Raw genomic sequence first — 24,859 nt, 5'->3', positions numbered from 1 at the left:
AACGTCAGGCAGGCATTGGAGCAGGAGCTGAGAGTCTACATCCTTTTCCATAAGCAGGAGGGGGTCACTTCAGGACAGACAGACGAACATGGGAATGGCATGGACTTTTGAAATCTCAAAGCCTACTCCTGGTGACAGTATTTCATGTAACAAAGCCACACTTCCTAATCTTTCCCAAATAGTTCCAACGACTGGAGACCGCCCGCCGCCCCAACACACACACTCCTAGTACATATAAGAAAGCCAAAGGCATAAAAGAGAACATGTAATAATAAATGCACTAAACTGCTGAGAGAGAAGGAAAGCTTTCAAACTCAACGGAATATACTGACTTCATATAGTAAGACAAAGACCTCTTACATAGAATAAAAGGGAATTAAATAACTCCTTCAATATAGTAACTAATCAGTCACCTACAAGACAGTAACTCTGCAGCCTCATGAAGACCACAGTTGAAAGGAGTCTCAAGATGCACAACAGGCCAGGGAACACTCAAGGCTCTATCAGCTCAGCAAGGGTTTCCAAACTCACCATCTCTGTTCGTTTCCCACTCTACATTTTCTTCTTCACTTTCTGGAGTTCTCTCCTTAACAATTTTTATGTCTTCCTTGTCTCTATGTCTCCCTCTTGAAGATTCTTTCTAAAAAGTACATATATACACACATTCAGGTTACCATATGTCTAAGGCATTGTGAGCTCATTATTGAGTACACAGTATTTCCATTTCACTCAGCTTTGCTTCTAGGGGAGGAAGACATGTCAGTGCCATTTACCTGCAAGTTGTAGGGCAGCCGCATGAGAGTATTATTTACTAAAGAACAGTACTATAATAAATGTCAGAAGCAGCTCGGCTATGTTAAAAAGTGCAACGTAACCCAGTACTACTCCACACTAAGCTTCTATGTAAAAAATCCACTGGGTAAAAACCAGTTTTAAATGGATACAGTATAAGAGAAAAATTAGCTAAGTGACCATACGTAAACAACTTTGAAAGGCTAAACCACTGAGCAAACTCTACAAATAACCATCTAAAACTCATGCCCTAAAAGAACAGCTATTTCCCTAGACACTAAAGAATGCATTCAAAGTCATTTGAATAGTGTTATAAAAGCTTTTTAAAAAAAGACTATAAAACCCTATTTTGGTTAAAGTAAATGTTATTTAACACAATTAATGTATTAATCCTTAATACTGTATGTAGCTAAACTACTATGCAATACTAGGGCTTAGATGCTACTCCCAACCTAATAGTAACCTATACTCAAAACTAGAAAACAGTAATTCAATTTATAAAGTGATTAAGTAATTCAATGGAATACCTTGTTTTAGAAAATTCCAAACCACATTTTACTAGGTGGTGAGAAAATAATCAAAGCCCCTCACACTGAACTTACCACTTTTAGACATAATCTAAATACTCTGAATGTCAGAGTAAATGTTCAAACTTCTGAGTACTTCCAGTCAGAAAACTCAGTTGCTTGAAAAACAAATTAATTGTTCTTTAAATTTTTCTTTTTAAAGAATCTCTCTAAATTTTACATATTTAGATTTAATTTATAAACATTAATTCCAGAATTACATTATGAGTTTGCTTGCTAGGTAACACTGGCTGACAAGAGACCGAGAACAAAACCTATTATGGAAAATTTACAAAAGACCAAGAAATAAAGAAACGAGTGCTTGTCAGTGGCAAAGGGAAGGAGAGGAAGACAAGTACTGTGGCATAAAGTGCAGGCTGCTGTAGTGGGAATTTTGGAATTTTGGTTTCTTTAAAAAGCCAAATAATGTAAGAATATATTTTTGTTTTAATCCCAGACATGGAAATACGGGGCTGCTTCACAGCAGGTGACTATGATTTGCCTCGTGTTCTAGCAGAGGTATGATTTTTGCCAACTGCAGATAGTTTCTGCAATTGTGTGATGTTTGGAATTCTGGGGACTTTTCAGGGGGTATATAAATGCTAGGGCCCCGAGAAGCAGTGATGGGTTGCTGGCTGGCTGCTGGCTGCTGCTGGTCGTGGTTTGTTAAGTAGCCGTGTACAAAGAAGAAACAAGATATCCTGATTGCGAAGATCAAACTTGCTCCAAGGAACCTGACTCCCATAATCAGCAGGAAGTAGTTGTTGGCCCCTTTCTGGCCCCTGACTTTACTCAGGAATCTCTTTCCTTTCCTCTCTATCCTTTTTTCTCTGAGGGGTTGAAAGGGGAGAAGAAAAAGGAGGAAAAGGGTAGAAGAAAGAAGAATCCACAAAGTCCTAAAAGACAAGCTCTAGGCTGCAGAACACCAATGAAAAACTCCCCTGTGTCCAAAGCAACTTCTGATTACTCTGTGAACTAAACTCAAAAAGACTACACAGCACACACCCATGCTGAAAACAATTTTACAAGAAATTACCTCCAAATTACTGAATATAACATGTAGCCTTTTAAGATACCACACAAAACCCAGCTGCTAATGTAAATAACAAGGGTTTCAGAGCTGGCAGAGCAAAACACACAGGATAACCTGTATCTGTATGCAACAGACTATCCAGAGCACACTCTGAACTGGACATACAATCATCAGTCCAGTTCACCAGTTATATAAATAGTTCATACGTACAGGCTTAAAGCTGTCTAATCTTGAGCTGCCCATGCTTTTCAGTGCAACTCTGACTCTGCCCAGAGATCACACAGAACCTCTACTATCACACAGTGTGCACTCAGTCTTCAACATGGGGTAGAATCTCAAGTTAGAAGATTATGACTTTTCCTAATATACAGCAGCTGACCCACTTAAAATCATAATACCGGAAATTATCTTGATAGCACTTAAGGCTTTAGCTCATTTACAAGTACGCTGGCCAGCTTTGGGTCACCTTGACACAAGTTAGAGGCATCTGAGAGGAGGGGCCTCAATGAGAAAATGCCTCTATATGATCAGGCTGCAAGCAAGCCTGTAGGGCATTTTCTTAACCAGCGGTTGACAAAAGAGGGCCCAGCTCACTGTGGGTGGGGCCACCCTTGGGCTGACGGTCCTGGGTTCTAAAAGAAAGCAGGCTGAGCAGGCCATGGGAAGCAAGCCAGTAAACAGCACCCCTCCATGGCCTCTGCATCAGCTCCCGTCTCCAGGTTCCTGCCCTGTTTGAGCTCCTTCCTTGGCTTCCCTTAATGGACTGTCACTCGGGATATGTAATTCAAGTAAACCCTCTCTCCCCAAGTTGCTTTTTGGTAATGGTGCTTCAGCACAGAGGTAGTCACCCTATCTAAGACAGTGAGATGCCCTGTTTCCCCATTTTCTCAACTTGTTGTGCACATCACTCCTTTATCCTATTTGTAGCACAGTCTTCTTTCAACTTCCTGAATTTCCTCAACAGAATGGTTTAGTATCTTTTAATCTCAAATACACTAATTAGAAGGATAACCTTCTTCCTTTACTTATTTTATTGTGTATTCTAAAGTTAACCATCCCAGAACATACTCACTGGAATACTGTTAAGCAACCATAGTATTTTAGGCCAAACACTTAAGACTGGATTACTTAGAATTTTTAAAAATGTGAAAGCTATTGCCATTGTTATTGTTATCCTGATCAGAACTTTATAGTAACATTCTTTTGCTAGAGACACTGCACACCTGAGTCATAGAACACGAAGAAATCTAGCTCGGACTAAACTGAAAGGTTCATCACCAAAGATTAGCTTTCATAGTGCTGGAAGATGCTGTATACATTACGGGAGGAGAAAAGTAATCATCAGTCTCACCCAGCTGTACACTGTCTAGGCTACAATAATGACTTGCCTAGAAAAATATGCCTACTAGTGCAATAGTGACAAGAACGCTATGGAAGTAACCAACTACTTTTCTACTAGACTTATGGCCCACTCCACGAGATGGAACCCACACCTGGGACTATCAATGAGGTCAATAACCTGCAGCTAGATAGGTCATATGCCCTGGGGGGAATCTACTACTATTATTCTGCTAAGTGAATATAGCATTAAAATAACTAATGACTTATTGCTACACCCACAGATCTGTGCATTTCTAAACCCTTCTTCTTGCACTACATGGCAATTAACAGAGACCCACAACTGGTCTGAACACGGAAATTACCGGTTTCGAAGTGCTCTGCCCTAAATGGGCTATCTAGATATCTCCTCTCCTTTCTCTCCTCAAGGCTGAGGGACCTTTACAACAGGGTAAAAACTGTAAGAGCCAGAGGTGGTGGCTGGCTTTACTAAAACAGTGTTTTCTGGACACAACAGGACAGGTGCCCATAGGAACAATTCCACAGAATGCACAAGACCTGCACAAACTCAGTCCAGACAAAATCCCATCATGGAGTAAGAGCATGAAGTCCTAGCCTTAGCTGAGGAACTATTGGCATTTGGTTGCTGATGGGAGGGAGCAAGCCAGTTTCTTTTAATGGTGGGGACTCCGATGCAGCAACAGCATTCCAAGGCAAGGCCCACACCACACACAAACTGGATGGGTTAAGACAGAGACTACGAGCGTGTGGGGGAAGGAGAGAGTAAGAACAAGAGCATGTGAAGTGGAGACGCTAGGAAGTCAGCTGGGGTGGGGTGGGCCTGGGAGTTGGGGGAGGGCAGTAGATGAACATGAAGTTCTCGAAGAACAATAAATAATAAAAATTTCAAATCATATTAAGTAACAATATAGCCTATGGTCAAACACACTAATATTTTTACACTAAAGCCTAAGAGTTTATCAACTGAGTAAGATTTACAACTGGGTCATTTCAATTAAGACCAAGTTGTAATGCCTAGTAAGTCCATGCCTAACTTGCGAAAACATTTTAGGTTCATCCACTTGAGAGATCCAATGTTTGTGGAGTTTTAAATTATATTCACTCTTCCTGAATGTTTACCAGAAGTCTTATCTTACATAGTAAGGAGACATTATAAAGAATTTGAAGTAAAAATTATTGAGGCTAATAATTGAAAACCAATATTAAAAAAGAGTAAGTAGCCAAATAAAATGTTATACCTTTGTAAGGAATATATAATCCAATTCTAACTTTAGAGAAGAAAGTAACACTGTATAATTATATAAGTCCTTTAGTAGAAATTTTAACAGAGGAAAAATTAGCTCCCAAGATTTCCAGTGGCAGCTCCCTACTATATATCCTTCCACTCTCATCGCCAGAGAGCTCTAATTATCAGACAATTCATTCTTAATCTTTATCTCTCCAGATTCTATTGATTAAGACTAGTTCTAAGCTCTGGAATTATGCAAAACAGATCTAGCATTCTTCCACATGCTAACATTAAATAGGTGAATATTCCAAATCCTTTCAATACCTTTTTCTACCAGACCAAAAGCCAGAGAGAGCTTTATCACAGATTTACATTTCATGATCCTCACGTTTCTGCAGCTCTCTCCTCCTCTCTATCGTACGCTATTCTTGTTAGCTTTCTGTTGCTGTAATAAAACACTGACCAAAACCAAACGGAGGGAAGGAAGGGGTTATTACATTAAGGGAGGCAAGGTAAAAGCTCAAGACAGGAAATAAAGCAGAGATATTATTGAAGAGAGAAATGAAAATTATCATACTTGATATCATAAACAAAGTGTTATTTCAGGGTAAGCATCCCTAATTCAAAACTCCAGCATCTGTAATACTCCTAATCTGAGCTTCTGAGGCCCAGCACAGGCCGTGTAGGAACCCACAGCTGTTCTCCTGTAAGGTTCCACTAAAAACAGGTGCAAATAACCAGCAAATTACCCTCAGGCTTCATGTACACATTACATAAAATACAATGCCATTGTCAAGATAGCTTACTATGTATAAGTAAACATCCTAAAGTCTGAAAAAAAAAAAAAAACCTAAAATTTGAAACACTTCTGGACTCCAACATTTTCAGATAAGTCATATCCACTTTTTATCCATAAAATGTGGTGACTGAAAACCAGAGAAGACACCAACAAGTGGTAAGGGTGACAGAAGAGATATCAAGAGCTCACACTTAAGATACATAGTTGGGCGTGGTGGTGCACACCTTTAATCCCAGCACTTGGGAGGCAGAGGCAGGCAGATCACTGTGAGTTCCCGGCCAGCCTAGTCTACAAGTGAGTCCAGGACAGCCAGGGCTATACAAAGAAACCCTGTCTCAAAACAAAACAAAACAGATACATATGGATGCTTAAACTTTGTAAGAGAAATATAAATGAAAACTAACTGGCATACCGTCAATTTCCCTTTCTTACTGGAAAAGCAATTATGGCAATACACAACAAAGAAGCAAAGGAAAACAAACAGGCACTAAACACAGCAGCAACAATCTGAGGCTGCATAGCCACCCTGGCCATGACCCTCTGGCACAGCAGTACTAGTTCTTGAGATATACCTTGCTCTAAGACATACTTTTAAGAAAGCACACAGTCATTTCACTACAGCTCTACAGCAATGTGGAAATAACCTAAATCCCCATGCACAGAAGACTGGTTGAATAATGCATGGCACAGTCAAACAACCAAACACCACATTAACTACAAAAAAGCCTAAGAAGTCTCTCAATATATATAGTTATGGAATGATGACTTGTGAGGGAAAAAAAAAGTTTAAAAAGTCAAGTGAAATATAAGGTCAACTTTTATGTATGAGGAACACTACACCAAAGAATCATGTGCATATATGTGCAAGTCTATCAACATATGCTTTTAACATGTGCACATACACAAGTGTACATGCATACAGATAAAAGCAGAAGGGAAAATAAATATGATCTATGAGGAACAAGGCAAAGCAATCAAAAGATGGAATAGAAGCTAGGGTTTTTAAATGTAAACTGTTTTGAAACCATATATTTTGTATGTTCACAAAATTAAAAAATAAATCCCAATATGTCAATTATAATGGTACAGATTAATTCATGCATGTATTAATTTGATGCTGAAAAAAACAGTAACTAGTGAAATCCCTAATGGCCAGATTTAGCAGATATATCCCAAACAAGGTATATCCTAAGAACTAGAATGAAATTTAACTTTTCAATAACCTATGCATTAGTTATTCTCTCATTTCTATGACAAAAGACCAAACAAAAACCAACTAAATACTGGAGAACTCTACTTTGGTTCACAGTTTGAGGTAACAGCCCACAGTGGCAAAGAAGACACAGCAATCCGAGAACAGATGCGGAAGCAGAAAGCAGACAGGAAGCCATCCAGGAACAGAGAGGATGCAGAAACCAGACAGGAAGCAAGGATGAGCTAGAACCCACAAGACACATCCTCAGTGACCCACTTCCTCCCACAAACCTCTACAGCCCAGCTCCCCATGCGAGGTGTGTCTAACTTTGCAGATACAAGAGCCCAAAGAGAGCTAGGAAAGCAAAGCAACACAAAATCACAGTAACAGGGCTGAGGAGTGACACATGCGCATGCTCTTAATTGCAACAGTGCTTAGGCTGGGGGAACAAGGTTCAAGTGTAGCCTGGGCTATTCAAAAACAGTCCTCTAGCTCCCCTAAACATAAACTTAATTAAAACATTGTGGGCTGGGCATGGTGGCGCACTCCTTTAATCCCAGCACTTGGGAGACAGAGGTGGGCGGATCACTCTGAGTTCGAGGCCAAAGCGAGTCTAGGACAGCCAAGACTACACAGAGAAACCCTGTCTCAAAAAACAAAAAACCAAAACAACAACAAAAAACATTGTAAGAAATTTTTGCTTGTTTGCTTGCTCGTTTATTTTGTAATTCAACTGCCTAGTTCTGGAATGAACTTTGTAAATGTTGGGTTGCAACATCAAAAAGCCAAACAGCCCAACAACCCACCAAAACTGCCTTCAGCTGAGGACCAAGCTTTCAAACACACGAGCCCGTACAGGACATTTTACATGGAAACTGTAACACCTTGCTAGTAATAATATTGTTAATTGTTGCTGTGAAATCACTAAATATTTGTAATAATATAAAGATGACTAGAATTTTCTGCACAAAAAAGCAATACAACTGTGAAAGCTCTGAAATCTTAAATTTGAATGATTAGAACTTGTTTGTTTTTAAGAAAAAATACATATTTCCCAATCATGTTTAGTAAAAGGCCTTAAAAACCATGACTAGGGCTGGAGAGACGGCCTTTGGTCTTCCAAAGGTCCTGAGTTCAATTCTCAGCACCCACATGGTGACTCACAACCATCTATAATGAGATCTGGTGCCCTCTTCTGGCCTGCAGGTAGAACACTGTACACATAATAAACAAACAAACCATGACTAATCTAATAGTAGTAAGCCTCTAAGCATACAGTGTCTTGATACACCAATAAGAGAGACCAGGACTTCTGGATAATGTCAAAATGCAGAAAGGAAAATGTATAATGTGCTGGACACATTACTTCAAGAGAAATGACGGAACTACCAGAGACTACTGGGGAGGTAGGGGTTAAAACAATACAAGATACATGACAAGGAGAGCTGCACACTGGGAAAACACATTCACAATATATACACCTCACAAAGGACTGATATCCAGAATCTAAGAATTACAAATGTGTAATAAAACAAAGACCCCAATTTACGAAGAAAATACACCAACAAAAGCAAAGAGCCAATAAAAGGTGTGGGAGGGTGGGTGAGAGAGAGAGAGAGAGAGAGAGAGAGAGAGAGAGAGAGAGAGAGAGAGAGAGAGAGAGAGAGAGAGAGAGACACAAAAATAAATAAATAAATAAATAAATAAATAAATAAATAAATAAATAAATAAAAGATGTACAACACCTGTAACCCTCAAAAAATACGATTACAATCACCCCATGCTGGCCTGGCTAGGTACAGTCTTAGACCCTCACTAAGTTCTATTTAAATAACGGAAACCTGATGTCCATCAACTATTACATGAACAAATTCTGCTCTATCACAGATTACTAAGCAAGAAGAGGAGTAATGTAAGGATACAATGTGGTTGAAACTTTAAAGTATTAATTAATTAACTAACTACACAGAATCAACACAGGGAAATATACTACAGGATTCCAACCAAATGACAAATCTGAACACTTCAAGACTGGGTTTAGAGCAGTCTTTGTGTTGACAGAAATATTTTGCACCTTGACTATAGTGTAACACTTTGCTGAGAGCAATATGTACATGTAATGTGTACATGTGTCAAGAATCAGACCATATGTTTAGAAAAGGTATATTTTACTGTTTACAAATTGTATCTCAACAAAGTAATATTAAAAAAAAAAAAAAAAGACTTCTGTGTCCAATATAGAGATGGTGGTAGATTAAAATTGAAGAAATCTGCAAATACTCAGAGTTAGCTCAACATACACACAGGAGGTCACTAGAAGTAATATAAATTGGCATAACTCATATTTTTGTAGTCTGTTAGCTGAGATATCCAACCACCCAGATTTTGAATTCTGATAGCATTTTATAGTAACAGGAACCAAGCCACATTCACACTTATTCTTTTTCATTATGCAGGGGTCTCTCTCTCTCTCTCTCTCTCTCTCTCTCTCTCTCTCTCTCTCTGTGTGTGTGTGTGTGTGTGTGTGTGTGTGTGTGTGTGTGTGTGTGTGTGACATTTATCAACCCTTGGCATCAGCCATTGAGTGAGAAGAAGCCCAAGTTATTCACATAAATAGACCCACATAGCGAACTGAGGCTTCCAAATGACTACTCTCAACTTCGAGAGGTGCAAATAGATAAGCCTTCAAATGATTCCAATCCATGTTCTCTCAGTCCTTTGCTTAGGTTCACACATCAAGAAGAGACAAGATATCCATTCTTGACCTTTCTGAATCTGGACAGGATTCACCTGCACAGCACCTGCACAGCAAATGCACGGCAGCACGGTAACCCTGTGGGTTTCCTTATGAAAGAAAACTACTTATGATGAAAATAATATCATAATTATCCCTGTACGGTTTGCTATACGAATTTCTACCAGATGACATGTTTATATCTCTGTCTGCACTTCTGTTACCTAGCTTCTTCTTTATATCTTTTCCTTTTCAGTAAACACTCATTTGATAATTTACCCCCCACAGTAATCAGCTTCCTAAACTGTTAACTTAGTGCTTTCCCACTCTTTCTATTTTGCACTTACAGTTTTACTTTTTCTGAAGAATTCTTACTAGTACTTCCCCACTTGGTTTTTACCGTAACTTGTGGCATATGGGAAAAGTTACCTTACTTAATATTACAGATTTAAAGCAAGGTCACGGGGCTTGCTCAGGATATGGTTAGTTACTGATAACCTACCTTAAAGCCTTTTACTGCAAAATCCCTGCCTACTGTACCAGCTCTGGACCCACCCCCTTCTCTAGCCACAGTCAATCTTTCTTCATCTAGTCGGAAATATCAAGATGCAGATAGAAAAGGAACAAAGCACATGGCTGGGGTGGGAGTATGGAAGACAGTATGGAGGAGACTGTAAAACAAACTTGTAGTGAAGTGAATTCTGGAAGGAACCTTTCCCAGGCACAATGCACACACTAGAAACATAGTTTTGATCATAATAGGACAAAATTTGGCAACTAAGAATAGGAAAAGATCTAGTGTAGCGTGTGTGTGACATCAGAATAACACACCGAAAATAAGCTAGACGTTGGCCAGTCATTTTGAGCTCCACCTTCGAAGTAAAATCTGAAAAAGTAATTTAAATAATAGCCAAATTAAACTGGCCCATGATAGTATTAAGTCTAAAGCAGATTCCCTATCTGAAGATAAGTAATCAGGGTGAGAGCAGAAGTTTAAAGCAAGTTTCAAAACACATCTCTAAGTGTTCATTGTAGGAACAAGAAATGTTCATAAAATTGACAGATTGAAGGAGCTGAATTAATTAACATTTAAACCAACATCAAAGTTGGACACAGTGGCGTCTGAGGAGTTGAGGACTGTGAGGTGTCAGTATCAGACCCTGTCTCAAGAGCAACTAAGAAACCCCACAAACAAAACATGAAACAAATTCAAATGACAAACCCCACAACTATTTTTACCACAATAGACACTAAAGAAAACCATCAATATATAGCAGTAAAGCTAGACCACTGCTCTCTAGCCCATCTGTCCTGAGGAAAGGGTCTATGTAAACAAAGGGACCACCCACAGAGGGTCTCTAAACTCTAACAGACACTTTCTTATTACGACGAACTACCTACGCGACACAGCTGCTCTAGAGAGACAGTTCCTAGGACACATTTATACCTTTATCATTGACAAATGCTTAACTATTCTCACTGACTATATTCTGGTGCCAATTCTGCTCGCAATGCTAATTTATTTGCTATGTTCAAATTCTGAAAAATAACAAGCCTGTTAGAGAATAAAACACAATACAATTACTATATTGGAAAGGCTTTGTAGATTCGCTGAAGTACTAACTCCCTACTCACTCGAGCTAGGTCAACTGTATTACAGTCCGTTCAGATCAAGAAGGCTTCCCTCTCTAACAAAAACATGCGAGTGCACAAAGTTCTCCACTGTCACATGAGAAAGAAAAAGAAGAAGAAATGCGAATACATTTCATTTGACTCAGGCAATAGAATCTGTCATTTCAATATGTAATCCCATAAAAACTGACATTTATTTACTCCCATGCTGAATATCTGAGGCTCAGTACATATTTTATACTGATAGCACATTTCAATTGAGACTGAGCCAGAGCCAAGGCCACCATGCTTTCCCAACTGAGGCTGCACATCAGATGGTGTTTTGTTTAAGTGAACTGAACAGTGCCTACTCAGCCCTATCCTATGCTCAGACCACAGCAGGAGCCAAACACACGGCACCACAGTTCCTCAAGCACATTAGTCCTTAACAACTCGCCATGGTGAACTGCATTAGTTTTCTCTCCCTTTTTTGTCTTCTTACTCAGTAACCTATCCTTCCTTGTGCCATGCTCTCTGGTTCTGCACAGAGTTGTTTACTTTGTCCACATGCACTCTGCTTACATTTCCGACACCTTATCATATACGCTTCCTTATGCTATGGTGATTTTCCAACCATAAAATGATTTCATTGCTACTTCATAACTGTAATTTTGCCACTGTTATGAAGCATAATGAAAATACATGATATGCAGGGTATCTGATATGCAACCCCCAAAAGGGGTCGTGACCCACAGGTTGAGAACCACAACTTGAGATACTTCTTACGGTATTGGAGCGTCTTTTGGGGGTATTCAAATTCTCCTTCCTGAAAGAAAGTAAGCTATTTCTTTAATATTTTAGGACATTTTAGTCTTGATATTATCTATATTTTATATGACACACATAAAACAGTCATAAACCTTTATGACCCTGCATTATAAAAGCTTTTCAAATGACACCCAAAGAGTAAGCAACAATAAAAATTTTAAAAGAGCTGGGTGTGGTGATGCACACCTTTAATCCCAGCACTTGGGAGGTAGAGACATATGGATCTCTGTGAGTTCAAGGCCAGCCTGGTCTACAAGCCTGGACAGCCAGGGCTAATACACAGAGAAACCCTATCTCGAAAAAAATATTATAAAAAGAAATAACAGGTAAGCTAACTTTCATAAAAATCCAAAACGGTTCAGTTTTAAAGAACATGATCAATAAAGTGAAGACAAGGGGCTGGAAAGATGGCTGAGGACAGTGCTTGCTGCTGCTGTTTCAGGAAGTGTCTCTGTCGGTTTGAGGCTGCTCTCCAGCACCCATGGAATACTGGGCATCCTAGCACATGTCTGCAACCCAGTACTGGAGAGACCTGAGATAGGGGGATCCCAGGGGACCAATGGCCAGCCAGTCAAGCTAAAATGGTGAGCTTGGGTTCAGTGAGAGATGCCAGGACAGAGTAGGGCTAGAAAAGGAACACAGGAAGTTAGGAGGGATATGTGGAAGGTCACGTAGATACAGAAGAGGAGCTGGTGGAGCTGGTGGAGGGGATCTGACTAAAATATACTATATGCATGTTGAAATTTTCAGACAATTCTCAAAGTGTTTTTCATTTCCTTGTTTTTTAAATACAGTGGAGGGTGACAGAGGAAGAAACCCACATGCATGCATGCTCACACTGTGACGACAGCTGCATCTATCAGATGCTGAGGCAAGAAGACTGCCTGAGCCCACGTCAGTCATAGTCAAGTAAGACACTGTCCCCAGTCTTGAAAAAAATGTTAAATATGTAATGACAATCACAGAATGGCAGAAAATGTGTTTTAGGCACCTTAAATATGAACGCAAACAGAAATTATATGCTTATTCTAATAACTTTTCTTAAATTTTAAGTTATTTTAGAATAAAAATAGTTAAAGGAGTAGAAACAAAATTTTAGAATAGCCAATCTTATTTTTTGCTATTTTTAACTTACAAGAAAATTACCTATATTTATTTGCATTAACAGTTAACCAATTACCAATTAACACTGATAAAACTGATGGTACATAAATATACAGTTATTTCACATTACTAACCAGAAAAAAACATGGAAAACTTGAAACTTCAAAGAATATATTTTACTTGTATTTAAAATATAAAGAACTCTTACAACTTAATAATAAAGACAGCCCAATTTTTAAAATGGGCACAGTATGTCCAAATATGCACTAATAACAACTGAGTATGCACACAATGCTTGGCATCCTCCTCAGCTATCATAAAATAAAATCACAATTAAGTTAGGAGCTGGAAAAAGAATATGGAGAAACTGGAACCTTCATATCCTACTGTCAAGAAGTAAAAACAATACACCCTCTAAATGACAGTCAAGCACAGCAGTTTAACCATCCTGACCCCTAAGCGTCAAACTACCCTTTCACATATTAGATACCCCCAAAAGATGCTCGAATACTGCCAGAAGTGTCTAAAGCTGTGGTTCTCAACCTGTGGGTCATGGCGCTTTCTGAGGGTTGTGTATCAGATAGCCTGCGTATCATGTATTTTCATTACACTTCACTATAGTAGCAAAGCTACAGTTATCAAGTAGCAATGAAATAATGTGTTGACTGGAGTATCACCACAGCACGAGGAACTGTATTAAAGGGTTGCAGCATTAGGGAGGCTGAGAACCACTGCTCTAGCAGATCCTCAAAAGTGAAGGCGGCACACACACTGGACAGCTAATGCTGACCTCAGTGTGACAAGCTCTGGAATCTCCTGAGACATAACTCTGGACTTTCATGAGGGAGTCTCAAAGCTGCTTAGCTGAAGTGGGGACTCCTTCCTATGGGCTAGGGTCTAGAACTGAATAAGAAGAAGAAAGGAGCTGAGCACAGCCCTCACTGTTCTCTGCCTGCTAGCTGTGGGTGCAAACGACCAGTTAGTTGCCTGTACTCCTGCCTCCATACACTCCTGCCACTGTGGAGGAGCTTGGCTCAAACTCAGAGCCAAAATAAACTGCCCCTTAAGTTGTTTCCATCAAGTATTTTGTCACAGCAACAGAAAAGAAACTAATAGAACATGTATTCAGCATTTCTGTTCCCCAGGATAAAACCAAGAAAAATGGCCTCATATGTAACCAAGGACTTGTACACAAATGTTCTCACTCACATTACAGGGTGGAAAGAACTCAAATATCCATCAATGACAAGTGAGTAAACAGAACATGAGATACTAATTAGTGGAATACTCTTCGAAAAAAATGAAGACAAACAAACTATGCATCTTATAATCCTCCCTAAGTGTTAAAAACTAAGCGAAGGAAGCTAGTCACAAGAGACGATACCTTGTATGCTTCATTTAAAGAGGCACAAAGGGTGGACAACTTATTAATCAAGAAGCCGTTTCATGCCTGCCCTGGGCTCATGGTCAGTGAGTGACTGACAGGCAATGTGGACTTTCTTTACAGAGGGATGGAGACTGCACGAGGGCTAGCTACACAACTAGATACTACATTTAGGCACTCAGGAGTTCCAGGAAGGTCAAAGCCCTTCAAGTTGCACCTGACCAAGTTCAGCAGGCCAATCCCTTTCATTTTAAGTACACAGAAGAACAGTTTTCTCCAGGAATCCCTGCCTGTTATTTATTCATACAGGACATCTAATTAGAGACTTACCATATATTTATCGTACAACTTAATATTTAAAACAAATTTATGAAATGAATGACTGCTATTTACGTGGGTTTTATAAGTTGTATGCCTACCCTAACGGGTGAGGACGACTCCTCCGTGTTCCGCTTCTGAGACTCAGAATCCATATCCTGACGTTTATTCTTCATTCTTTCTCTGAGGTCGCCCGTAGGTCTTTCTGGTGACCTTTGATACAAAAGAAAACAACAAAAACGTGTATTTAAATGATGTTTTTCTAAAATGATAGAAATACTTCATAAAGATTGATATAACTGTTTTGTGCTTAGTACCTAAATTTCTGAAAATACTGTTTCAGCTTAAATAGTAGTATTTAAAAATATAAGCACTATTTATAAGTTTTCTCTCAATGTCATTCAAAATGCATGCTAACGTCCATGCTGTGGTAAGCACTGGTAACATGAGGGAGAAACGGTGCATGAGCTGAAGAGAACAAATATGTGCATGGCAGCTTGAGTTACTTCCTGTTTGCCATGTAAATACATCAGCCAGACTGTAGTTGAAGGATAAGAAGAAGAAAGGTTAAGTTATAAAGTAGCAAAGTTATTTCAGAGGGAAAGCTTTCCCATCCACAGTGTGTATGTAGTTGGACACACTACCAACTAAGAAAATACCTCATGCACCTTAGAAATGAGAGCCAGCAGCCATCAAGATGGCTCAGTGGGTAAAAGTGATTGTTGTTCAGGCCTGAAGGAAAGAACAGACTCCCAAAAGCTGTCCTCTCAAAACAAAAACACACACACACACACACACACACACACACACACACCCCACACTCTTTAAAAAATATTCCCAATAGCTAATATTCAGTTTTCCCACTAATGCCATATACAAAGCAATCAGCACACACAATTTCAGGACTAGGTAAATTCTTTGTTTATCGATTAAATTATTTCTGGAATAAAGCATTATGTATGTTACCTTTAAAAATTATTACAAAAATTATCAAAAGGGGACAAAAAGAATACTAAAAAGATCTTTGTTGTACAAATTCAGTTCAGCCAAGTTTCTATCAAATGCAAAATGATGTTCTCCATAGGAAATGTTTTCCCACATACTGAAAAGTTAGTTATCTGTTTGCTTGCTTGCTTTATGTGTGTGGGTATTTTGTCTGCAGTATGTCTGTGTATCATGTGCATGCCTGGTACCCAAGGCCAGAGAGGGACATTGGATCACCTGGGACTGGAGTTACACATGGTTGTTAGCCACTACATGGGGGCTGGGAACTGAACCCAGGTCTTCTAGAAGAGCAGTAAGGGATATTTAACCACTGACCTATCACTCCAGCCCCTAAACACTTTTATATTCACACAGTGCCCTAGGAAGTTTGACAAGTAGATTTTATAGCAAAACTTGTATAAGATACAAGTTTAAAATGTCTTTAGAAAATTAAAATTAAGTCTCATTTAAACTTTACTGAGTTATCCGGGCACACACCTGTAATCCCAGCATTCTGGGAGACAGAGGCAGGTGGATCTCTGAGTTTAGAGCCAGACTAGTCTACAAAGTGAGTCCAGCACAGCCAAAAATACAGAGAAAAACCCTGTCTTGAAAAAACCAAAACCAAACCAAACCAAACAAATATTTTTCCTGTGTTTTGAATAGTCTAACTTTACTGAAACTGAATGCTCACACCTCCGAGTTCTGTTCAAGTACCAATTTAATACACAACTGGGGCTGTGTGTGGTAGGGGCTTCTCAGGGGCTGTTCGCCCTGGCTCAGTTTCTCCACAGGTGTACACTGATTTGAATATACACATTGAGAAAAAGATCTATTATCAACACATGTAAGCATGTATACTTTAAAGCTAAGGTCTTGTTTTATTAATTTTAGAAGTAACAAACAGATCTTCCTAATCTTACGATTGCTAAGACTATTCGAAAACATAAAATCTGACCCAATATATGGCTCTATGTCATATTTTTACACTAAATTGCAAACGTTGGTTTTCAATACTATAGAAACGTTTGAGTTCTCAGGTTACCTTCTGTAATTGCTGCTGTAGCCTTTCCCACGAGGTGACGGGCCGTGTACGAACCTACATGTGTTCCCATAGAGGCAGCTGCCAGTCTTCAGCCAGTTACGGCACTGTGTCTAGGAGGCAGATATTACTATGTGAGTGTCTGAAGATAAGGAGCTACAGGGGCGAAATCAAATCAGAGCAACCCAAACGCCAGCTAAGTATATGCTACTCCAATAATACCATAAAGAAGTGAGAAACCACAGGAAGGTGTGGCGGGGTGGAGTGGGGCAGGAGGTGATACTGGAATGGGGCATGAATAGGATCGAGATACATTATACATAGAACAAATAAAAATATTATATAACAAGAAATTTGCAAACCTTAACATCCCCTTTTATTTCTTTTTATAAAATAAAATTTGCTAAGCCAAGCTCATGACAAAACAACACATTTTCCTTTATAATAGCAATCAGTACATCAATAATCATATTTTAAATGTTTCCCCCAGTGCACATGATCGAGCTAGGCCTCTTCATACATGCTAGGTAAGGGCTCAGCCACTGAGCCATACTCCTAGTTCCTTCCAATAAGCTCCCTGTGACCACAGTATTATCAACTCACCTCTGCTGTGCTGCCAGTGCTGGGCCCAAGCCGCTCAAACACACTAGGTCTTCTGGATGTACTCTCAGATATGGTCTTGGTGTTTTCCACTGTAACCTTCCTCCTAATTTTTGACATTTTGAACTACTTTAACCAAAAAAGAGAGAGTTAAAACTGTAAAATGTTTCAATTGTACACACCTGAGCCTAAAACGTTAAACAGACAAAGCTATGGGTAAAACTCTGAAGTTGAGAATTTTTCCTTGCGGCAGGGGCATGGACAGTAAGACACCGAAGAGGACACCAGTAAACAAAATGTTCCCTGCTATAGCCTGCCTTCTAGCTCTGCAACAACTCTAGAATCTGTTGACGAGGCCTGTACCGGACATTCACCTTCAAATGTTATTTTATCAGTCACTTGGAGAAACTGTTGTAAATTTTAGTAGGTCTGAGCTTTAGGGGAAGACTGCGAGCCTAAGAACTAGCTAACTTCAAAGGCTATGGAAGCCAAAGCACCCAGGGCACTAAAGCCAGGTGAGATCTTAACTCATGTAGAAACAGCTCTTGATGCTGTTTAAGCAGCTACAGAAGACCTGCTTCAAATGAGTGTGGCCTGTCTGGGTGGAGCCACAGGTAGAAACCCCTGCCCTCAGGAAGCTGAGGCAGGAGGATCTCCAGTTCACAGCATGATCATGTCTAGAAGAAAATAAAAAATAAAGCAAAACGAAACAAAACAAAACAAAAATATAAGTATTCTTTGCTATGGCGGTCACAGAAAGACAACCTGATAAAAAAAAATATTCATTTTTCAGTAATACCAAAAAACTGAAACTCTGCAAGGAATTTCTGTACTCTAACACACACTGCTATGAAAGTCAAAGGTGCTAAAAGTAATGAATGGGTCGTTATTATCAATAAAAAATAAAAACTGAAAAAGTACATTAAAAAGCCAAACAAAGCATTAAAAAAACCCAACTCTATAATCGGAAAACTAATCGAATTAAATAATTGAAAGTGAACATTGAGGTGACAGCACATGTTAGAAAACAAATGCCAGGCTAAGTAGCAACTGGTACAGTCTTATGAGCAAAAGCAAAAGAGCTAAACTGCACAGTTGATATCACCTAAGCCTTAGCAGGAAATGTAATTGTCAAGTTATTAGGAAGAGCCATAGCAGCTAAAACACAACAATAACAACAAACAAACAAAAACTATGTCATTTCTGTTTGGTATACAACTAGTTTCTCGTGTGTGTGTTGGGGGGGGGGGTGCGCGCACGCGTGCATTTGAGTCAAAATCTCATGTAGCCCAGTTCAGCCTCAATTCAATATGCAGCAAAGGATGACCTTGAACTTTGGGTCCTTCTGCCTCCCTTGATTTCTGGAATTCCAGGAATGTACCACCCAGCCTGGTCTTGTCTGCAGGGTTAGAGACTGAGCATAGGGCTCCCCACCTTCTCTACTAACTGAGCTACCCGCCCAGCAACAGGACTAGTCTTTATAAAGATCACAGACTCTCTTTAATATGGTATCAAAATAAAGATATATTAGTGGACAGGAAATCACATCAGCACCAGCTGGGTGTGTGGTCGGGCATACCCGTAAACCTAGCACTCAGAAAACTGTGGGTTTGACTGTGAGTTCAAGGCCAACTTGGACTACATGGTGAGCTTAAGGTCAGCCTGGAATAAATAGTAAAACCCTGTTTTGAAAACAAAAACAGCAAAAAGAAAAGAAAAAATATCCTGGAATATAAAAATCAAAGCTAAACATTCAATAGTGATCATAAAAATATTTAATTTAATTAGGTTATTTACGTCATATTGTAATAGATTCAAAAAAAGTAGGAAAAAGCTTAACAAGTAAAAAAAGATGGCAAATAAAGAAGAAGAAACCTTAAAATGGTACATCAAGGTGGACTTAACTGGGAAGTTTATATTACTAACTCTTTAACAGAAAATATAAACATTCTTTCAACACAATAGAAGTTAGGAAATAACTCTGAAGTAATTAAATACTTCAAAACATTGTAGAATACCACATACATGAGCAAAATCAGTTGTATCAGCCCATTCTCCAAGGGGACAAATGAGCCGAATATATATTAGCATCTGCACAATGTGTATCTATAATTTTTCTCATTCTCAGCCCAAACATAAATGTGCAGAGGAAGATACAGCAAAGCCCATATATCCCGTTGATTATGGTACAGAGCATGAATGAACTGAAAACTTAGAGATGTGGTGCAGAAAAAGATCTAGAAAAACAAGAGCTTTGATTAACTGAGAAAAACACATAAAATGTACAATTTCTATCTCTGTAGAAGGCAATAAGAAGTACGTGTATGTTAGCATGGTGGTGCATGCCTTTAATCCTAGCACTTGGGAGGGAGTGGCTGGCAGATCCACAGCCAGCCTGTTTTACAGAGTGAGTTCTAGGACAGCCAGGGCTACACAGAGAGATCCTGCCTCGAAAAAAACCAAACAACCAAAACAAAAACAAGACAAACACGCTCGTGCAGGCACACCTGTGCGGGCGTGCGCGCACACACACACACAAACACACACACGCACACACGCACGCATGCCCCAAAAAGTTTGAAGATAAAATTGCATCTTAAAGCTCCATTATAATATTATCAATCAATCATGATATATCATGATCCTCAAACATTTAATAAAATGGAATAGATTCCAAGTTCCCTATGAGCTAGCCAGTCAGAACCTGAAAAGGAATGCAAACCTTTCTTCTCATGAGCACATGGTCTCATCTTACAATACAGCCTCAAAAAGAAAAAAATCACTTTAACTTAACATTTTCTCCTGCACCATCACTCTCAGTGAACATAGGTTAGCTTTGTCCCCGGCATTCCTACACTCTATGTCTCTTCTTCCAACACCCCTTCCTGCCTAAAACAGTAACAGATTCCACCACTGCAAGAAACTATTTGTGATGGCTATTCTTGTTTGTAAACTTGACTATATTGGAATTAGCTAAAACCCAAGGGGCTGGGTACACCTCTGAGGAATTTTTCTTAATTGAATTTTATGAAGTGAGAAGACCCATCCTAAATCCAGATGTTCTGAGGCGAGAAGATCCACCTTAACTCTGGACCACACCTCCTGGTGGCAGCCTAGAGAAAGGACAAGAAGGACATGCTTGCTCTCACTCTTCCTTCTCTGGCAATAGATCCTACTTCTTCAGGATTCTGATGTATATTAAAGACCAACCAGCTGAGACAGCCAGCCTTGTGCACTGAACAACCACTGGATATGGATATATATATTCACATATATACATATATATATATATATATATATATTCATATATATTCATTCCATCCATTGTATGCCTATTACACAGGCTCTCAACCTGTGAGTCTCAACCCCTACAGGTGTTGCATATCAGATATCCTACATATCAGATATTTACACTATGACTCATAACAGTAGCAAAGTTAAAGTTATGAAGTAGCAACAAGATAATGTTATGAAGAACTGTATTAAAGGGCCACAGTGTTAGGAAGGTTGAGAAGCACTGCTTTAGAGAATCCTAATTAAACACTATTTACTACTATATTTGAAGTACTGATCATCTGCCACCTCCTTTCCTGGTCTTCTTTTTTTATTATATTTATTTATTTATTTATTATGCAGTGCTCTGCAAGAAGAGGGCATCAGATCACATTATAGATGGTTGTGAGCCACCATGTGGTTGCTGGGAATTGAACTCATGACCTCTGGAAGAACAGTCGGTACTCTTAACCGCTGAGCCATCTCTCCAGCCCCCTTTCCTGGTCTTCTAAAGTAGTCCCTTGCTCTACTTCTTCACCTGCTGTCACCTCCATTCAGATGGTTACTGCTCTCCTCCCTGAGCATGCTGAGACGCCTGGCTTCACAGCTGCTCTCCCATCCTAGATGCCTAAACCCCACCAGGACGTTACACCAAATGAAGTAAGCACTACAGGTCGCAACTTATGAGCCACACTCCCACATTTGTACTTTTGCCAGTAAAAAGCTTCCCCCATACAAACAGAACTGCTTTTGCAGATGGCATAAAGAATGACTCAAGATTCACCTGAGGGGCTGGAAAGAAACTTGTTGCTCTTGCAGAGGGCCATGGTTCAACTCCCAGCACCCATATGATAGCTCACAGCATCCATAACTCCAGTTCCAGGGGACCCAACACCCTCCTCTGGTCTCCTCTGGCAGCAGGCACACATGTGGTGCACATATATCCATCCAGACAAAACACTCATATACATAAACCAAAAATAAAATCAACAAGTCTTTTAAAAAAAAAAGATTCAACTATAGGGTGATTTCCTAGGAATTTTTATTCCAGCTACTACTTGGCCTTCCAAACTAAGGGGGAAATACAATGAAGTAAAAGATGTATTCTTTGCCTCAGACTCCTGCAGTGCTAGATTTTGTCCCACAAATACACTGTATTTTGGTAACAGGTCTAGATTATAGAGAGGTCTAAACCACGAGGCACAAAAGGTGAAAGAATAAAATATCCATCTAGAATGAATCCTCCTTCTTCAGCTTCTTAGGTTCTGGAATGAACACCTCTGGTCGCTTGCTAAGGTTTGGACGAATGCCCCCCAGAGCCCCAAGACTGACAGCGAAGGCTTGGTCCTAGGGTGGTAGTAGTAGAAGATGCTATGGACCCTTTAAGGGGTAAGGCATGATAGGAAATCCCTGCAGCATGAGGCAAAGGGGTGCTTTCAAAGGGGGCGTAGAGCCTGTCTGCTAATCTCTCCCTCTAACTCCACTTCCTGGTTTATCCCACCCACTCAAGAGCCCAAAGCAATAGATCCAACCTTGGACATAAATCTCTAAAATAAGATTGCTTTTCTTCATAAGTATCCTATATCAGGAATTTCATTACAGTAACAGTTCATTAATACGTTGTTCACCTAAGAACTCCACTAGCAGCCCACAATGTGACATTGCCCTTGACATTAGTAGTCACATATTTATGACTTTACATAAAGAAATGCTTCCTATTTGCACAGAAGACAATGTAACTTAAAATTTCATGTGTTGGAGAAAAATACATAATCTGCAATACACCAGAAAAAAATTTTTTTTTCATATATTAAACCATGTAACTCAAAACCATGTAATCAACTGATGTGAAAGCTCAAAATTTTCAATCCTAAATGCTGAGTTCACAAGGAAAGATGACCACCACAAAAGAGTAGAGAGTGGATTTGATTAAAGGACAAAAAAGCATTACTGAGATAGGTATGAGTGCTTCAAATTGGAGGAGAAATATTACACACAGAGACCAGAATTGTAGATGCCAATGTCTTGTCGATCACAGAGACTGTAAACCAATAACTTATTAGTAAACTGGCTCTTGTCTGAAGATGTTCCTTCACTTGGTATTCAAATTATTCTCTGGTTTAAGCTTCCATCATCTACTTCATGTCTTTCTCAAATGCAAGCGCTACCATGCAGCTGTTTTCCTTTACCTATTCTCCTTTGGAATACAATAAATACTTCACGCTTTCATTATCTCCTTTCAACTTTAAGAAGAAAAAAAGAAAATTCAAATTCTGATACATTAACGCTGAGCCTATTAAGACAGAAAATTTACCTCAAATATGAGAACTACTCCCCTTCTTCAGGGAACAATGTACTCTGGGCTCTGCACCGTAAACACGGCTGAGAAAAAGTGTGACAGAGGTGGCTCTTCTTGAATAAGTAATTATTGTTAGTAAAAAAAATATGCTGAGAATTCCCTTATCCTAAATATTTAAGACAGGTATATTTTGGATTCAAATCTTGGAAAGTAAAAAAACGTACGTGTGTGTGCGTGTGTGTGTGTGTGTGTGTGTGTATGTATATATATTATGTAATACATAGATAATATATGTGATATCTTGAGAATGTGACCTAGGTTTAAACCCAAAATTCATGCTTAATACAATATAAATTAACACTAATTATTTAATAAAATGTATTAATAAAAGGTACGCTATGCTTTAGTATTTTAAATTTATATTCAGACATCAAACTGAGATAAGTGTGTACATCTCCAATCCAAGTATTAACCAGGCCCGATCCCCCTTAGTTTATGATATAAGATGCTTTCGGGCAAGTATGGACAGAGTATACATCTCAAAATAAATGGTTAGTGTTCACTCTAAATCACCAGTAAAGAGAAAGCAAATAAAGCGGCTGTATCCCTGGATTGATTTTTTTTTTTTAATGCTGTTTTTAAACAAAATCTCAAACATTCTATTTTACCAGTGAAGACTCAGGAGCCAGATGCTGGTGTGAAAGTCTTCTAGCTCAAAGAGGCAGAGAAAGCACCCACTGACCTTCCTCCTTAACAGGTGTCCCAGAAGGAAAAAGCCAGTTCTCCTTCTCAACACTGTCCCAAAAACCCTTCAAACTGAATTTCCCTCTTTTCTACTTCCTGTTCGTCTCTCTATCAATCCTCCTGACTTCCTCTCACTCAAAATTTTTTTTCTTATGTCAACTGGTTGCTTGCTCCACCTCTTGACCTATGGTTGATTTTTATTTAATCCTGTTTACAATAAACTGAAAGCTCTTGGATTAAAGGTATATGCAAGGGCTGAACCACACCACAACTAGAAACAGATTTTTCCATAAATAACACAATTTCAGAGTCCACAGTGTGATCAAATATCTTGCAACACCAAAACTACACGGAATGTGTACAAACCTTTATTTACATTATCCCTAAACAATTCAGTATAAACATACTTATTTACACCATGTTATGTACTGGAAGTATAGAAGTGAGCACTCGGGAGGCAGAGGCAGGTGGATCTCTGTAAGTTCAAAGCCAGCCTGGTCTACAAAGAGAATCCAGAACAGCCAAGGCTACACAGAGAAACTCTGTCTCGAAGAAAACCAAACACGCCCTCCCACTCCCCCAGCCCGCCCCAAATTGAATGTATGTAAGATGTAGCCATGTTCAAAGACAACATCATTTTCTAGAACTGATTAGAGTCTCTACACATTTGGGTATATGACCCACCCTCTATGGGTTGGTGGCAACTGTGTGTTCGATACAACTACGTCCTACCAGAAGCTCACACTGAAACTCAAGTGGTTTGCACGCAAAGGCAGCTTGCTAAGTCTCCAGATCAAACTGTCATTTGATACAATCTAAATAATTAAGCTGGAAGTTGTTTTAAAATCTATACACTGTGTTGCAAAATACTGTTGCTTGGGTTCTAACGCTAGTAATGCCAAATATTACATAGCAAACCTGAACACATAGCCAGAACCACAGTCGTTTCGAATTAGCTGAGCAACC

At 39.2% G+C, this 24,859-nt stretch overlaps 1 protein-coding gene across 3 annotated transcripts in view; it reads right to left on the bottom strand.

Moving 5' to 3' along the window:
* Zc3h13 (zinc finger CCCH-type containing 13) overlaps positions 1–24,859 on the bottom strand; it is a 70,682-nt gene that overhangs the window by 44,911 nt on the left and 912 nt on the right. For 2 of the 3 annotated variants that reach the window (XM_051160841.1, XM_051160838.1), the window contains exons 2-5: positions 17,581–17,706; positions 16,981–17,090; positions 15,053–15,164; positions 532–640 (exon numbers count right to left, since the gene is read on the bottom strand). In XM_051160841.1, coding sequence (XP_051016798.1) covers positions 532–640; positions 15,053–15,164; positions 16,981–17,090; positions 17,581–17,697 — 448 coding nt within the window. In that variant the 5' untranslated portion in view covers positions 17,698–17,706. The remainder of the gene's footprint in view (positions 1–531; positions 641–15,052; positions 15,165–16,980; positions 17,091–17,580; positions 17,707–24,859) is intronic. The other variant, XM_051160840.1, reaches the window with a different exon arrangement.

This window comes from Acomys russatus, chromosome 18 (genome assembly GCF_903995435.1).
Source record: "Acomys russatus chromosome 18, mAcoRus1.1, whole genome shotgun sequence".
Lineage (NCBI taxonomy): Eukaryota > Metazoa > Chordata > Mammalia > Rodentia > Muridae > Acomys > Acomys russatus.
This window is presented reverse-complemented; position numbering and strand designations above follow the sequence as displayed.